Raw genomic sequence first — 18,972 nt, forward strand, 5'->3', positions numbered from 1 at the left:
AAACGCCTGTAGTGATCTCTTTCTCAGTAGATGCACAGGGAGGCCCTTTACTAGCGAGCAGGCTGGCTGGCTGGCTAAGACTACTCAGGAACGGCCCGTCGGAGACCATTATATATGACTCCCTGGCTGCCACAGAGAACTAACGCAGCCTCAAAGAAACATGTTTGCTGCTGCATGAAGCCTGCAATCATGTTGGCACTGTGATCATCATACTATCTACAACTTTCCACCACATACAACAAGTCAGCTCTGTTCAGACCAACAGACTTGACCCAATACTATTAGGAACTGAGGTAGAGAGATGTGGGTTCCTAAGGGGTGTATTTCTACATCGCACCCCTGCCTGCCTGTATCAATACTCACGTCAGTGTGCCGTCGCCGTGGTTTCTTCTTCACCAACTTCAACCCCCCAGGTTTACGTTCCCTGGGGGAAAAAAACAGTCATTTGCACATTAATTGACACATATATTGAATAAATCATTCTCATATTAACTCCCATAGTGTAATGAAACACCTATGGAATAACAGGTCAACACAAGCACAACTATCGTATATTAATATAGCAGTGCTGTCAAAGACGACTCCCCTCACTCGCCTAGCGTACATTTTGTCCTTCAAACCAAAATGACGAGCGCCATGCTGACAGACAAAGTGATGATGTCTGGATAGTTGACATAACGGAAGTGACATACCCTCGGTCGTTGGCCCCTTCGTCCTCCTCCTCCAGGTCAGAGGGGGGGCTGGTGCGGGGGGGACAGGAGCGCGTCGAAACGTTCCGGGCCAGGATGGAACCTTTCAGGGGGGTTACACAGAATATCTGTTAGAGATCTTTAATAACACTTTTCCTTAATAGCACAGGTACTTCCAGTTTAATCTAGCCTGACTAAATATTAAAAGGAAATTCTAAACGTTTATCAATTCTGTGGAAGGCAGTCAGTTCAACACATCAGTTCAATGAGCACAGAAGAAGTCAGACAGTCTCATACCTTACATGAACACAGTTGAAAAAATTAAATTAAATAAATCCCGGGTGGAGGGAAGTCAGTGGTTGAACAGGAAGATGGTCTAGAATGTATTCTTATGCATGTAATATGGTTTGGGGAAATACATTTCTTTGACTCAACAGTTTCGATACAAGTGCTGCTCTGCGGACCTTGACCTGACCTATCATACGACCAGTGTTGGGGGAAGCTACTCTGAAAATATAGTTTACCAAGCTAGCAATTACTTCACACTGGAAGAAGTTATATAAGTTAAGCTACTCTTAAGAAAAATATAGTTACTTCAAAAAGAAACTACTTTGTGAAAAATTATCATGTCCAATTCTGAAATGTCATAGACTACAAATCGCAAGAACAGATCACTCTGGATTCAGATGCTGACAGAATGTGTAATTTAGTCTATTAAACACAAAACTGTTTCAAGTGAGAATTAGGCAGGTCTGATGCCGAAAAAGAAAGGAAATAACTGCCTACTTGAAAAGAAAAGCAGTTAGTTACTTTTCTGCCATGTAGCGGTGAAGCTAACTCCTGAAAACTCTACCAAGATTTGAATTTATTAAACTACCACCAAGCTACTACAAAATATAGTTAAATTACTAATTGAACTACATGTAGTTCACTACTCCCAACACTACATATGACCTGACCTGAGTGTAGGATCGGGCACTAAATGTAGTGGAGAGGACGTCTGGGTGTGTAAGTGTTGCGGTGGGTAGTGTTGTGTACCTTGGGGTTGCAGGTCAAAGCGCGGGTGTCGGTCAAAGTGCATGTTTTCTGTGTCTTCCGGGTGGCAGCGGGAGTCACATGACTCACAAAGGTGAAGAGGGCTCTTGTTGTTCAGGTCCAGGCACTCTGGGTGGTGGCACACCTGGAGAGAGGAATAGATAGGGGTGAGGGTCAGTACAGCAGATGTACCAATCAACCTGGCCAGTAGTCTCACGCGCCAGACACTTCCTCACCAAGCTCGCAATTAGCCTGGGGAGGTCAAGTAGGCTAACAGAGAGACAGGTCACAGTATAACGTTACATACACATCAGCCTGACGGCAGGACAGACAGCCTAATGCTCCAGGACCCAAGCCATTGTTTACACCATCACAGAGGCATGGAAGCAGCAGACACAGTTTGATATCACACAGCGCACAGGAGGTCTTCTGACTAGAGTTAGCCAGCCAGCCATCCAGCCAGCCAGCCAGCCAGCCAACCAGCCAGGCAGACAGACAGACAGCAGAAGGGAGCTGGATTAGACCCTCTCCACCTGTGGCCAGACCCAGACAGACCTCCCCCTCAACTAGCCCCTCCAGAGGACAGCAGCCCAAGGGGGTGGCATCCCTGGCCCAGGGGGTGGAGGACATGGGTAGGGGTTTCCCCCTCTCCAGCCTCTCAAGCCTCTCAAGCCTCTCCGAGCTCCAAGAAAACCCAGACTGACTCCTATACCGGGAATGAGGACGTTTGGGGAGATACAATTTAGGTCCTGGTACCGTAGTTCCTGTCATTGTCTCGGTGTGCTCTGCTCAGGACTGGAGGTTTGTATGCGTGTGCATGCGTGCGTGTATAGGGGGGGCTTCATGTAAACAAGCACACACACACACACACACACACACACACACACACACACACACACACACACACACACACACACACACACACACACACACACAAGCAGAACAACAAGTGTTTTCCCACAAGCTACCAATCACTCAGGACGAATAATAATCACACAGCCCTGTTGGATGTTCTTACTACGTTGACAAGCCAATAGATACACCTGTAGGCTTTGTATTCCACGTATCAAGTACGTGTCAACACAAAGATGCAGCATGTCAACTCCAGCTATCCACAAACATTGATAATACCATATGTTCTGCTAGGGCCATTAAGCTGTACTTTAAATCCCTGGAAAACAGTCAAGAATACTTTGGTTTAATGAATTGAGGCGTACAGGCATGTGCCCCTGTTGTGCTCTCACCCTCCACCTACCTTCCAGCTGAGTGGATGAGAGCAGCACTGTCCCCCAGCCATACAGTCGGGCTCCATCTCCAGGCCAATAAGCACCCAGGGCTTCAGCTACAAAATCCACCACCTCTCCGGTATGCTAACTAACAGAGTCCTTTCCTTTCTCTCCCCCCGGAAACAGCCACAAGCTGCCTAATTAATCCATACTTCTCAATGTCTAGCCAGGTTAAGTACCAGTAAGTATTTTGAGGAGCTGGTTGGGGGCCGGGGGGGAGGAGTAGATGTGAGGTTAAGACCGGCCAAGCCAAGGAAGGAGTCCCAGTATAGAGATAAACGTGAAGGAGGAGGAGAAAAAAAATACGCAAGCAGATTTAAGAAGTCCAAAGCTCCCTAATCTGGGCTCAGTGGACTGGGCTGGTCTCGCTCTGGCAGAGCCATCTGACGCTCCGCCGGCAGGCAGGCAGGGTTGAGATTAAACCAGGGGCCCCTCATTTCCAAGATAGCCAGGCAGGGTCCTCTGACGCTCCTCCTTTCTATTCCCCGGAACCTCTAGTCTACAACCTAACCCAGACACATGTCTAGGGTTAACGCTCGCTCTCTAGGGGGGGGGGGGGGGGGGGGGGCGAGAGAGAGACAGGCAGAGAGAGAGAGAAAGAGAGAGACACAGAAAGAGAGAGAGAGACACAGACAGAGAGAGGAGACAGACAGAAAGAGAGACACAGAGAGAGAGAGAGAGACACACAGAGAGAGAGACCCTTGTTTACTGTAATAGGCATATGAAATGCTCCCCTCCAAAAACACAATTAAGTTAAGTGTGCTTTGAAGTTTTTAGATGGAGCATGTCTCTGGTTGTTGGATGGGAGATTCAAATGCAATTTAAAAGAAAAAGCCTCATACCAAAACATTGGTATGATGGTATATTACTAGTTATATTAATCCATAGCTGGAATGTTTCATTCTGTTCTCTCTCGCTGTTAAATAAAATACAAAACATCGTGCTATGTAACAACATGAGCATGTCAGGAAAACTCAAGAGTTCTGCTTTCAATTTGTTTTCCTGGAAATAACAATAAACCGTTCCCCTCAGAAGTCATTTCACACACACAAAACACAAATAGCTGACAGACAAGATCTGTAAGCCCCTGTAGCCCAACAGCTCTCTCTCAACAACCACATAACAGACGTGACATGGTGTTAATGAAATGTGGAGACAGACGTGTGTGTGTGTGTGTGTGTGTGTGTGTGTTCAGATGGGTGAAACAGGAGCAAATCAGATGCCATATTTAGACAACGGCGGGCTCAGCAAGGTAACCAACAACTCACGCATGGGCCGGGTGACCAGGCAGCTGCATTCCTGTCGGGAATGAAGCTGCTGAATGTATCTGCTGCCTGGGCGACCAACACAAATAAACGTGTCACCTCTCGGATGAGGAAAACTCTCCTATGCCTCTTCTCTCCTGGACAAAAAGCAACACATTCAGTCCCAAAACCTGTCAGAGTTTAGTTTAAAAAAATAAAAAAACAGACTACATTTGAACATACTCAGAGGACAAGACTCAAAGGATTTGTCACTGAAATGTTGAATGTTCATTTACCGTTTCATGTTAAAGATTGATACTTGGTTGTGATAGTATTTCCAACAATAGGTCACCTGAGTGAAGGTGAGAGCACAGCACACTTGGTGGTGGTGACTGGTACTTGCGGGCCAATTAAAGTGCATTGTGACTTTGAAGGAGGATGATGGTCAAATGACAACTGGCTGGGGATCGGGAGCATGCATGTGTGTGTGTCCAGACGCGTGTTATCAAGTCAACGGGATTAGCGGTGGGTTTGGAGGAGGAACAGTGATTGAGGCCCGAGCGACACACACAAGCCCCCCTGACAGCTGTGAACACGCACACACACACAGGCCCCTCTGCAGTCCTCGCTCAGGCTTGGCACCATCACGGCCATGTGGTACCTGATTACACACACTTGTTGCCACGCATACCACACACACGACCAAGGCGCCATCACACACTACCACACACACGACCAAGACGCCATCACACACACACAACCAAGGCGCCATCACACACACAATCATGTGAACACAAAGTTGCTACATTCTAATTTCCAACCATCAATGGGAAGTAGACAACTATTGAATGAACGTTCCTCTCACAGACAACAGCTGTCACACTTAGAGATGACTGGATTCTCCCGAAGTGATTCAGCCCTGTTACCTCAGAGTCTGGATCACACACACACACACACACACACACACACACACACACTATGGTCGGCGTTATAAGGTTTGATCCCCCTCCCTCCCCCCTCGCCATTAGGAAAATAATGATAAAATGCAAGGCCAGGCCGCCAACAGCACTGCATCAATCACAACAGTCTCTCTCCCAGTCTCCACCGGGGATGGTTCCCCCCCGGACTGACTGGCTTTAATCTGAACAGCCTGTCCTGCCAGAGCACACCTAATCCCAGCCTCCGTGTGTGTGCGCGCAATAAGGTTGTTGATAGTTTCAGTGAATGTTGCAACGAGTGCCTGTACAATGTCATAGTGTGTAAGTGAAAGGTGGAATAGTACTCACTGGAACATAGTTGTCAGGATGGGATATTGGTGGAAGGAGACTGATTATTGAGAGACAATGTGAAAGAGAAAATAGGGTCCTTGTTGTGTTTGGTTTACTGCTACACACACGTTGTTGGTGCCCAAAGCTAATTAAATTCCCTTCCCATCTTCCATTGGGTCATCCACATACAGTCAGTCTCCAGCAGCCATCACACACACACACACACACACACACACACACACACACACACACAGCCTAAATCAACACAACATTGAACAGCTATGACGAACATTCAGTCAAGACAGATGATTGTGTTTAGCTAGGTCGAACACAGACCAAACAGTTATGATGACATTTGGATATGGCTACAGTCCTCTAATAAAGCCTTCCTTTCAGTAATTTACTGTGCGCCTTGTTAACACTGCAGTCAGTTCATAGTGTGCTGCAAAGTGTTTCAGTGAACTATTCCACAATAACATCACTCCACCCCCACAGTAAAACATTACTTCAGGGCCAGGCACTAACGTGTTAGACATCTTTGATTTGGCAACTTGAAGCCGCGTTCACCCTTTAGCGTTAGTTACCTTAGCAGACATGCCTTCTCATCATCAGTCATTTAAATACGTAAGACGTACTGAATCACACACACACACCCTCCCCCGGCTTGGACCGTAAATGAGGCTCGACTGGTGTCTACCGACCTTGGATGACACGTTATCACAACACACGCAAAAGTGACACACACAAGTGATTGGTTTGACTCAGTCGTGTACAGTCTTGTACAAATAATAAGACTGTTGTGTGCACTCACACACCCTCAAACGAGACAGACAGTACAGACTTCAGACTCCCTCATACACTGGTGTCAGACTCACTCCCGTCTAATCAAATACATTTAACAAAAATATAAACACAACATGTAAAGTGTTGGTCCCATGTTTTATGAGCTGGGGAAAAAAAAAAACTAGAAATGTTCTATATGGGGCCTCCCGGGTGGCGCAGTGGTCTAGAGCACTGCATTGCAGTGCTAGCTGCGCCACCAGAGTCTCTGGGTTCGCGCCCAGGCTCTGTCACAGCCGGCCGCGACCGGGAGGTCCGTGGGGCGACGCACAATTGGCATAGCATCGTCCGGGTTAGGGAGGGTTTGGCCGGTAGGGATATCCTTGTCTCATCGCGCTCCAGCGACTCCTGTGGCGGGCCGGGCGCAGTGCGCGCTAACCAAGGGGGCCAGGTACACAGTGTTTCCTCCGACACATTGGTGCGGCTGGCTTCCGGGTTGGAGGCGCGCTGTGTTAAGAAGCAGTGCGGCTTGGTTGGGTTGTGCTTCGGAGGACGCATGGCTTTCGACCTTCGTCTCTCCCGAGCCCATACGGGAGTTGTAGCGATGAGACAAGATAGTAATTACTAGCGATTGGATACCACGAAAATTGGGGAGAAAATGGGATAAAATTTATTTAAAAATAAAAAATGGTTCTATATGTGTAACAGTATAACTTTAAACCGTCCCCTCGCCCCGACACGGGCGCGAACCAGGGACCCTCTGCACACATCAACAACGGTTGCCCACGAAGCACGGTCGTTACCCATCGCTCCACAAAGGCCACGTCCCTTGCAGAACAAGGGGCAACACTACTTAAGTCTCAGAGCAAGTGACGTAACTGATTGAAATGCTACTAGCACGTACCCGCTAACTAGCTAGCCATTTCACATCCGTTACATATGTACAAAAAGTTTATTTCTCTCAAATGTTGTGCACAAATTAGTTTACATCCCCGTTAGTGAGCATTTCTCCTTAGCCAAGATAATCCATCCACCTGACAGGTGTGGCATATCAAGAAGCTGATTAAACAGCATGATCATTACACAGGTGCACCTTGTGCTGGGGTCAATAAAATCCTCCCAACTGGGTGGGCCTATGCCCTCCAAGGCCCATCCATGGCTGCACCGCTGCCCAGTTTTGTGAAATCCATAGATTAGAGCCTAATGAATTTATTTGAATTGATTGATTTTAATTTTGTATTTTTATTTAACTTTTATTTAACTAGGCAAGACAGTTAAGAACAAATTCTTATTTACTATGATGGCCTACACCGGCCAAACCTGGACGACGCTGGGCCAATTGTGCCCCGCCCTATGGGACTCCCAATCACGTCCGGATGTGATGCAGCCTGGATTCGTGACGCCAGTGACACCTCTTGCACTGAGATGCAGTGCCTTAGACCGCTGCGCCACTCGGGAGCCCAATTTGATTTCCTTATATGAACTTTAACTCAGTAAAGCCACAGCAGATGTTCCAGACTTGAAAAGCTTCTCCGCTCTCTAACCCTTCCCAGTCATTCCTATCCTGGTCTGGTCTGTTCTGGTACTCTGTGTTCAGACTCTGCCTCCGTCGGCATGCCTTCAACTTATCAATGAGCTGCGTGGGAGACTCTCTCCACACCACTTAAAAAAAATATACAGCTTCAGCCTGGGTGGCCAGCACTCACCGTAATGCTACAGCTAGCTGTACTACTGGGACATCGTATCAATCATGGTTTTAATTCAGAATGATGGATTGGTACGCAATTGCTAAACACCCAGGGAGTCTGCTTTACATCAAAAAGATAGTTAAATCACTTCTTCTTAGGCCTGCCATCTAGGCCATCATTACTTTTAGTTACCATTTTCTGAGAACACATTTTCATGCCCCTCTTGGGAGTTGAGCACGCGACTGGGGGGCCCCCTGGGTTCACTGTAGAGGTTGGTGTCCTAAACATCACACGCTGTAGCCTCAGTGTACCCAGTGTGGTAGCGGAGGATAAACGCAGGTATACACCGCATACCCACCTATTTCTCAGTGGGTGTTGCGTATACTCACTTCTTAATCCCCAGGGTACGTGTCATAGTAGTGTAGTGGAGTTATACACCGTATCAATTAATAAGGCAGATCAGAACGTTTAGCTTTAAAAAAAAAAAAATGCTGATAGGCGATTATTTCTTCACATTTTCAGTGCAGCAACGTGCACACGGCAATTGGCCTAGAACAGTGCAAATGTTCCAAAATGCAATTTGTGGAAAACCCCACTCTAAATCCCCACGCACATGTGAGTGGTCTCCTGGAAATATGAATTAGAAATTAAGAGAGGGGAGATCTAAAGATGCAACAACTATCATGGGTTGCTAATATGACTAGGATCATGCCTTTGGCTGGAAGACAATGAAAGAAAGTATTTGTAAAATCATTGCCTCCACGTTTCTATGGTGGGACTTTGGCTATAGGCTACTTTGAAGCAAGGTAGGAGATGCCTCATATATGAAGTAAAATGTCTAGGTTTCAAACAGTTAAGGAACAGAAAAAATATATAGTGATGCTAATGACAGGCCTAACCGCCTTCTGGTAGATGGAAAGGCTTTCCCAAAAACTTTAACAAAATGTTAACTAGCTACAAAGTAGCCCATGTCTAACTGTCAGAATGATGTCATGATTACTTGCATCAATCCATTGGCCATTTGTTTTGCAAACTCTCATATCTCATGTGCTACAGAAACACCACTAATCAAACAGTGCTAGGTGCCTGGCACTTAAATTAAAGGGTAAGTACACTTAAAAATCCAAAATGTCAGATTTTTTTTAAATACCTCAAAAAAGTGGTCTCCTGTTGTGGTTTAAGCATTCTAGATCATTCAGAGTGCATGTCAAATGGGAAATGTTTGGCCAAATTAGAGTAAACCCACTTCTCCAGGCACCACTACACTCCTGACAGTACCCTTTTAGTTCTGGCTGTTACTGGTAGGCTAGATGGAAACAGAGAGGTGGGGGGGGGGGATAAATGAGATCAAAGGGATAGATCAGAGCCCCAGGTCAGGACTGGGCCAGATCTGATCATTTATTTTTCAATAAATAAACTTGGGTGAGTCTGTGAGAAGAGGCAGGGGAGAACAGTGCCGCTGCACTTTCTCTTTCTTCTCCCGCCATCGGTCTGGTTCTCTAGCTGGGCTCTGAGAGTGTGCCAGGACCAGGCCGGAGCTCTTAAAGCAGGAGGTCTTACACAACGCCAGCCTGACGTGTCTCCTTACTATTAACCCCCCTCCCTTTACTGTGGAAGGGTTCGGTTGTCTTCAAACACATATGGAACTCTTCAAAACAGAGGCACTTGTTGTATCGGAGCGTCCAAAGCTAGGGCACAGTGAGCGTGCATGTGTTTCTGGGACACATGGGATGATTCATGTATAAAGGCTTGTACTGTAGGGAGACTTGTTTTCTATCTGTAATGAGGAGATGATTGGCAGAGTGAAACGTCCAAGCCCACACCTGAGGCTGAGTGACTGGTAAGTGTCTGGTTGACAGGATATATTTTTCTGTATTTATTGCCAAGGCAGCAGCTACTGTTCCTGGGGTACAAACAGTATTAAAACAACCACATCTCAACAAAACGTAACAGCCTACATCATAAACAAAACATTACATCACTTCTCTATCACTACAAATCTACAATATTACAATGTGTGTGTGTACACGACTCTTCACAGGCGCCGTTGTGCCGTGAGGTGTTTTGGGTACTTGGTGTATATACAGTATATATGATAAAGGATATGATGTCATTCAGGCCAATGCCACAGGTATTAGTAAAGTAGATTAGGTCATTTGTCCAGTGTTGTACTAAACTTCCTGCAGCTTTTCAGTTTAAATTCAGTCAAATAATGTTGACGTACAACCGGATGCATTTTTCCCAGGCTGGGTTGAACACTCCCAACCAAACAGGCCTGAAATCTGATCCCATCAGTGAGAAAGTCCTTAGTCAAACTAAACTGTGTGACTTGTCATCTGTTTAAATGTATTTTAAAAGGAGTTGTCAGGCAGACTGGGGGAAAACCACATGGAGAGTTTCATAATGATGACAAACCTATGACACATCTCCTACTGTAAGTCTTAGGAGAGGACTGACTTTTCCAGATGTACACACCGTGGAGAGTACACTAGGGAAACAGGTCCGGACTAGAGAGAGGGAATCTGACATCAGTTCGGAATATAGCAGTCTCCAACACAAATCACAAGATTACGCAGTGGCAAGAACCAAAAAGAAAGCTCATCTTCAATGGTCAACGGTCCATTTGATTAGCTGTGTTTGGTCAGTGGATGTACAGTAGAGTTTGGGAATAATCTGTCCTAGGACAGAGATAAACTGAAGGACATCCATCTAACAGAGGAAGTTTACAAGGAAGTTTACAGGATATAGCCTAGCTCTTTTTACAAAGGAAACATTCCCCAAAAGTGTGTTTCAACATGCAGCATGAAGAGCCTTGCCTGTACAGTAAACTGCACAAACATGCACAGATTTCACACCCACACCTTGAGAAATAGGCTAGTACTTCAACTAGGAAGAGACTCAGACCACCCCGAAGTCAAGCCTTTTGTCCCTAAAAGGTCAAGCCAAGGCTTTTATCCTATACTCATATGATATACCGTATCTACGCAGAGGCATTACGTTGTTTTTTTTTTAAACAATCATAAAACTGCAGATTTGCTGTTGGCCTCATCGGACACTGAACTGTCAACGATGGCAAAACGAGAGACAACTTTTTCTTATACACAAACATCAAGAGTTATTGGTGTGACCACATGAGAAAACTGAAGACCCACTCACCGGCAGCTGGTCCGTCTCTGCTCTAACGCAGTCAAGTGCACTGAGACGGAGTGAGTGTTGTCTCAGGCTGCACTGCTGGACTGTGATGCAACCAGTCTTCCCATCCATAGCTTCAGGGAAGGAAAAGAGACCGATAGGCAGGAAGGCGATTTGCACGACCAAAAAAAGAGGAAGTGCGAGAAAAAGAAAATAATTTTGGGAACCGCTGGAAACTCCTAGAGAGACAAATTGCTGATTTGGACACAGGCAGTTCCAATTTCGACTTGGAAATGGATAGTTGGTAAGCCACTTTAGATTTGGTATGAGGGGGGGGGGGGGGGGGGGGGACACTGGCTGGGCTGGCGTGTGCCGTTGAGGATCTTGGGTTGTTGATATAAGAAGCAGATGTGGAATATGCCGACGTCTGACAAAAACAGAGACTTAAAGGCCCCCAAACGTTACAATTGATATCTGTGTGTATGCCATCATCACTAGCAGGCAGGAACAGTGTAGAGATAGGGAGAACATGGAGGCTGATTGAAAAAGCTCCAGGAAGTTTGTTGATGGCCTATGCTCCCCGAGGAACAAAAGGGTTTAAAAGTCAAGACATAACGAGAGGGTGCATTGCACTAGCATTCTCACTGAGGAACAACATATCACTCAACTTCACTCTGGCTGTAGATCTACTCAGCCAGGTATGATATCCCTTTGCCATACCATTCTCCCACCTGTCCCTATAGATTATACCTAGCTGTGAACCAAAATGTAAGATCAACCCTAAAACTACACAACCCTAGGCAGACAATAACACAACATGCTGGGTTCCTTTCACTGAACATCAGTACTAATGCACACAGTGGGAGAGGTTGTGAGAGGGGGAAGGATGTTCGATCACTCACCTCCAGTTTGCAAACAAAAGTGTGTTCCCGAAAAGAATCTCTCAGTTTCGATGGGTAAGTGACAAAATACTTCCAAGGTCACAACTGTCGGTAGCTCGGTGGCAGGCAGACCAGAAGTTAAAATCCCACCCTCGACGGAAGCTTCTCTCTAATCTCGTTCATCCGTCAGTAAGGGAGCGTGAGAGAAAGTGTTTTAAAGTCCCTAGAGCTCTATGAGCAGGAAGAGCTCCAAGGTAGTAAAACGCCACAGGATAACCTGACAGACGAGGCTAGATTGAGCATGAACATGTGAGCTGCCTCAGTGTTTGCGATACCCCGCCCCCCACTACACCATCAGCCCCTCCCTCCACTCAAAGACCTACCAGCATACACACATCCTGGACTGACTCACTGACTTGTATAGAAACCAGTCCTTATTCTAAACATCTCATGTTCCCACCCCACCCCCCTTCTGTCTTCACAGAAATTGAATGACTAGAACGGGATTTTCCCACAATTTCTATGGTTCTCCCTACTCATGTGTATCGTGCTCCGTATTCACCTCACCCTTCCATTTCTCCCTGTGTTTGATCCCTAACCTCTCAGTGGCACAAGGTCAGAGATTAGCACGCAGGATGGTGTATTTGTGCTTTAAAAAAGAGCTGACAGGAAAAAGAGGAGGCGTTTTTAGTGGTTCTTTCCTATGTAGTAAAATAAGTTGTCAATGGGAGGGAACAGTGTAAGAAGCAGTGTTGGAGAACTGCACTTGTTTACTTCTTTCAATATCAGATTAAAATAAGTCACTTGCGTATATGATTTCAATCTTGATGACATGATATTGAAATATTCTAATCCTACGGGCACCTCAATATTGTTGAAACTACTGGTGGCTGAAATATCAAAATGACTGCCTCCCTCATGACCCCATGTCTTCGCGCAGTCTACTGTGCTAACCTGTCCAAAAACATGGGCCAGTACACTGCTCTCTGTTATTTTGTCATTCAACCTAAGCTTAGAGGAGTCTACAATTAGCCAACACTGAAAAACTATTCAGGGGCCCCATGGCTGCAAGAGGCTGGAGAGACTTCCTGGAGGCACAGCCTGGGGAGGGAGAGGTCAGTTCTGTGCGGGTTGGGAAGCCCAAACTAATCTCTCTTCAAAACAAGTCAACATACGGGTCCCCTGCCCACCACCCGCCGTTGCCAACCTCAATTACAGCAGTCTGTGTTTAAAAGATGGGGCGGCAGCCACGCAATTACCCTGAAGGATTAGTCTGTAGTGGCAATGTCATTGTTGGGGAGGAGAAGGGGAATGTATTCTGTGTAAAGAGGTGACCCTCCCTTGATGCCGGACCTTGGCACTAACCCCTCCTGGACCGATAAGTCCAGAAATTCTTTCACAAGGTGTTCAAGAGACAAAGAGATAAAACAAAGAGAAAGATAAGTGTGTCGAGCGTAAAGAGCGAGTGAGAAGGGTAATTAAAAGGATACATGTAGCCTAATTATTTCACCATAAATTCTGCTGGAAGTTCCAGGGGCTGGAGTTTGGTTTGGGAGTTCATTCGACTGATTTACAAAGTCGCCTACTATTACTCGTCGTATCCGCGATAATAACATGTTTTGGATTTGGGAGATTTTCTCGAGAACACTGGTCCATTTTCTAATTGAAGGCTCAGACAGACAGTCATTCTTAAAACAGTTAATTAGTTTCAACCACCCTGTGGACTCCCTCCCTCAGAAATTAGCCCTAACCAGTAATTACACATGAAGGCTTTAGTTTGGTTTGCCATGAAGAAGAGCAGAGCTTCACATGTGAGGAGGGATTTGAATTTGTTATGTTGTTTCAACCCATCAACTCGCCACTGGGGGCCTCGTTATAAAGACTTTGAAGAACCAGCCAGTTACATTGGTCGTCCCTGACTCCCTGTCATCCCAAGGCCATTTCCATTGGAGTGTCGGTTGGACGTTGGTGTTGCTCAATCAGGTGCCCTCTTCCTGTTATTCCACTGCCTGCTTCCAGTTAAAGAGGCTCATGGGGCTTGGGGTTGGGGTTACCATCTCATGGGTACCTCCTCCTGGCTTTGAATACCTTCCTGATAAGACAATCTACTGATCGGCTCACGTCACACAATATCCACGTTTGTTATTGTTGGCCCCATGTCAAATCCTTAGGCCTAATTCCTATACATACAGGGGTATTCCCTTCCTTTTCCGCATTTCAATGATGTGTGACATTATTTTGCTGTGAAATTGGTTGTGTTTTTTATGCAAGCCTACTACCAAGCAAGGTAAGTATCTCCACGGAGAGCAGCAGAGCACTATTTAATCTGGTAACTGCCTTCATTTGCATCATTGCTTGTCTCTCCTTTCACGACTGAAAAATGAATGACCCAAGACTGATGGAGTCACAACTAAACTTATTTCAAGGAAACCCAAGTAAAAACACAACAGCGATCAAATCTGCCACTGTCATTGAGAACGATTTACCATCGGAATACGGTCTAAACGATTTGCGTATGTGAGAACTTCGGAAACCCCCTTGTTTTAACGTCAAGGATGGAAAAATACAGTATGGGAAGAAAGCGGTCGATTGGCTAATAGACGATGATGTCGGTGCACTGGGAGTTCTGTGGAGTGAAAAGCTTGTTGTAGCTTGCATCTGAGGCCAACTGTGACTCTAGGTATAGGTCTGTACGTCACCCACGGCTTCCTGCTTGGCTATAGCCACCAGCAGAGACTGTCTTTACCCAATCACCCTCTGTGTGTGTGCCTGTAGACGTCAAGTACGATTACTGTAAGTGGAATATTATAGTCATACTACCTGAAGTGGAAAATATGATAGTTAAGGTATTTAAAATTTGCTCTGTGTGTCATTGAGATTACACAGTAGGCCTGTGCTTTATGGGATGAAATCACTTTCCAGATCGCAAATGCTTTCATGTCCTCAGCCAATTCAACCATGCCATCGCAGAAGTGAGATGTAGCCTATGCCGTAGAAATACTTCAATTCTGTTGCTCTATAAAGGTACGTTTCCATAAATCATGTCCAGAGAAAAAAATGAAATGCTTGAAATGAATATAAAACGCTATCATAAGCATTATTGGTTTCTGTGTAAAGACGATTGGAGTTCCAGTCTTTAACAGGCATATCAAAGACACTTCTCTTAACTTTCTCTATGTACTTCACATTGAAAACCCATTAGCCTACTTTTCCCTGAGCAATCCCAATGCCCAAATCCTGCTTAGTAGTCTAACATCACAGTACCACCACAGCAGAAATCCCACCCATGCCAGCCGGAGTGGTGCTGGCTCTGTCCCAAATGGCACCCTGTTCCCTGTGTGTAGTGCACCACTTTTGAACAGACTCCTATGGGCCCTAGTCAAACGTAGAGCACTACATAGGGAATAGTGTGCCATTAGTGACAAAAGCCTTTGACTTATCATACAGGGGAAACTTTCCTTACACAGAAAATGAGGTCATCCTGCCTTCCTTTTCCTGCTAAGAAACCCCAATCGGGGACTCTGTGCTCTCTCATTTCTCCTTACGACTCATACCGGGTCTACTTAAGCTATATTTATTTTGGTGCTTGTTATATAAAAGGCAGTACAAGTTGTGAGGAATATTTGGATGACAATCAAGCGTGAGTTATGTACACATTTTCCTGCTTCAATAAATATTAAATCACCTACTGGATGGTAGAAGTATGTGACAACCAGGACACAGTGCTCTGAGCACATAGAATATGGGTCTACTTTCAATGCAAATGAATCCAAATCCATATACACTTTCTCACACACACAAAAACACACGTGCCAACATACATGCAAACACACATACACACGTGCAAATGCTCTCTCTCCCATGAGCGCGCACACAGACAGAGAGACGGCCTGATAATTCTACCTCGAATTATTGACAGTACATCTTATAAGTCGTGCTCCAGTGTTGGCCACCCTCATGCCTAAGACCTTTTCAAAACACAGACTGTTCCTCATTAGACCAGGACAAAAAAAGAGGGGGGGAAAGGGAGAAAGAGCAGAATGAAAATTAAAAGGATGTGCACAGCTGCTTTAAATAGTCCTCTGATCTGTCCGTGCCAAGAGGCAGCTAGAGCCAGACTCATACCAGAGGAGAGCCAAGCAGGGAAGGGAAGCATCATTAGGTAACTCGGTAAGGAATTAAGGCTTAACGCCACTGTACCTCAATACCTGGGTTTCAGTCACCCTATAGATGATTGTTGAATAGCTGACGGTGTGACCTCGTGTGTTGTTTTTGGATTTCATCATGCTGGAAGTTCAAGGGATTGTTTCGTTCGTGACTAGCTTTAAAAGGCTGGATAATATTACTTCCAAATAGTGTCACTACTTCCAAAAAAAGAATAACATCAGAGAGATATTAGTCATCAAATGGATATGTAAGGGGCAGGAATAAAAAGGTCAAAACCATCCAAGTGAAACCAATTAAACCAAAGAGAGAAATAGAAGTCAGTCAGCTGATTGAAACTTCTCCCCTTCCATCCATCCACCCTTCCATTCCGTCACCTTCCCTGCAGCTGTTTGTACTAGGAGGGGCGCGTTGCCGTGAGAACCCACACCTTTCGGGGCCTGTCTGGTCCTGTCCCGTTCCCGTAGAGACAGGGGGGAGGGGTGTAATTAACTGTATATGTGGGAGACCTGTTACAGAGCGAGCTCAGACTGGCCTCTTCTCCTTACTGTGCCCAGACTGCTGCCGCTAAATCAGTCAGGTGCACAAATAGGGGTATTCTTGTGCCCGAGCACCTGCCCCTTTGCCATCCCACCCGCCAAGTTCCCTTTTGGGTATTTTTGTATTCTTTTTTTGTAAACAGTTTTTGTTGTTGTTCTGAACCCACTGCCCCCAAGTCGTCGTGATTTCGTCAAGTTCGCCACTCCCCACCCCCGTCCGTTGATCTGCCCTATACGGAGCTCATGTGCGCTGCTTGTGCCTTTCTCCCAGTCTGCCCTGTATGGAGTTTGCACACCCGCCCGGTATCCAAACATGCATGGCTTGAAATGCGGTCACCGGTCGAGTGTGTAGCCATCTACCTAGTTTAAATATCAACAGTGCTGCCACAGAAGCATAACACTTGATTAACATCATCATCAATATTCGGTCTGGTTGGCTGATAGCCTACTCACAAGTAGCACATCACCATTTCCTTATAGAATCATAGCCGCAGGAAGGGTCCTGGAAGTGCTGCAGCACCCCTGATAACTGTAAATACATTTGCCAAATAAATATAAATTACTGCTGTCTGTTCAGAAATATATGAAATAATTCAGAATAGCCTTCTACACCACAACTAGGCCTGTAATTTAGCCACAGGAGACCAATAGCTGTAGATTGTGTGTAGCTCAATAACAAGGCATAGCCTGAAGTCTGGAACAAGCGGCAAATCTGAAGGTGAACAGCATGCAGCTAAAAGAGGCCTTTCATAATATTTCAAATACAAATCGCGGGAAAACAGGTTGGAAACCAAATGAGTCCTGCTGAAAATAATCTATCTGCTGTAAACTATAATAACTCTAATCTATCTGCTGTAAGCTACCAAAATATTTTATCAACTTCCAAATATGCCTATTGGGTGAACATTGTTTTACAAAGTAAGGTATTGTAATGACCTTACTAGATCACAAAGGAACAATTGTTCAGACAGAGAATTGAGTTTACGAATTTACGGTTTATTAACCCAACTTCACACAGGCTACTGTTTGACCGTAGCCCACGCCAAATAAATGAAGGATACCCTATAAAACAACCGTGACCTTCTCTTGTGAAGCTCAGACGTAAGAGAGAGAACAAAGGCTAAACCTGTTCTTAACTTCCAATGCTCCAACCCCCTGCCCAAACCCCCCTCCACGCCACACCGCCAACCACAAGGATGCCCAGCATCAGAACATTCCAGGCATTCCCGTGATTGGCAGATATCAGATTGATTGGCATGGCGGACCCCGCGAACACTGGGTACTGGTAAGTACAACACAAACAACTAACAGAATAACACATTACACACTGCTGTCTGTGAGGGTATGTTTTTTTTAGGGGTATGTTTTTGGCACAAACACATCGGCCATTGCAGTCGAGTGAGCTGCGCATCATTGCGTGAGTCAGTGAAACCGGAAAGGGGGAGGATATACGGACACGCCACATGTCCAAATTGATGACATATGTCTCGCAACGAGAGTCAAGTGAAGATAAACGAATTCGGTTCAGTCAGTCATCCTGATGAGCCCTTCCCAGCTAGCTAGTTTAAGCTTGTGGGCTGTTATTGGCTACACGCAAGCGGGAGCGAAGGACACTGTTCCCGTATTGTAGTGTTGCCGGCTTGCAGCGCAAACTCTCCCCATTGAGCAGTAGACTGTATCCCGGATAGTGCCATTCAGATGGTTACTACCAATTTTACAAGTTATTTCTCGTGTAGGCTGTTATCCTACTCAAAATAAAAACAAGTGGGATGGAACAAATTGACCAACGTGATAGCCTACAGCTGCCCGCTGAGAAGCAAGTCTCACATTGGCAAGCACCTCGATACAACATTGCAGCACTGGACATTCATTGGCACAGGCTTGTCGCTAGGTTAGTTAATTGGCATGTCACGGTGACATCCAGAGAGTGATCGATACTACAAGTTATTTCTCCCTGTCCCATCAAAATAAACATCACTTTCTTTTACAAGTTTTAACTAGCGCCATGCTGCCGTTGTTGCCAGCTAGCCAGCTAGCAGGACAACCGACTGAACCGAATCCATTTGTCTCCACACTGTTGACCACAGAAAGTATATGACTATAGGAATTTAGAAGGGGGGGAGAATTTTGGCAGGCAAGAAAATGGCCTTGCCGAAATCCTCTCCCCCCTTCTAATTTCCTTAATTTTGTGGCTAGAGTCAAATACTTTATGTGGCACACACTACTAGTCAACATGAGCTACCAAAATTATTATGAAGTGTGCAGT

At 45.6% G+C, this 18,972-nt stretch overlaps 1 protein-coding gene across 9 annotated transcripts in view; it reads right to left on the bottom strand.

Annotated features, from left to right (window-relative positions):
* The window catches only part of LOC129860651 (pleckstrin homology domain-containing family G member 5-like), a 77,077-nt gene that overhangs the window by 25,214 nt on the left and 32,891 nt on the right, over window positions 1-18,972 (bottom strand). For 8 of the 9 annotated variants that reach the window (XM_055931258.1, XM_055931256.1, XM_055931255.1 and 5 more), the window contains exons 3-5: window positions 1,728-1,869; window positions 693-792; window positions 364-424 (exon numbers count right to left, since the gene is read on the bottom strand). In XM_055931258.1, coding sequence (XP_055787233.1) covers window positions 364-424; window positions 693-792; window positions 1,728-1,869 — 303 coding nt within the window. Of the gene's footprint in view, window positions 1-363; window positions 425-692; window positions 793-1,727; window positions 1,870-12,024; window positions 12,103-18,972 lie in introns of those variants that run through there. The other variant, XM_055931259.1, reaches the window with a different exon arrangement.

The sequence above is a fragment of the Salvelinus fontinalis genome, chromosome 8, assembly GCF_029448725.1.
Source record: "Salvelinus fontinalis isolate EN_2023a chromosome 8, ASM2944872v1, whole genome shotgun sequence".
NCBI lineage: Eukaryota > Metazoa > Chordata > Actinopteri > Salmoniformes > Salmonidae > Salvelinus > Salvelinus fontinalis.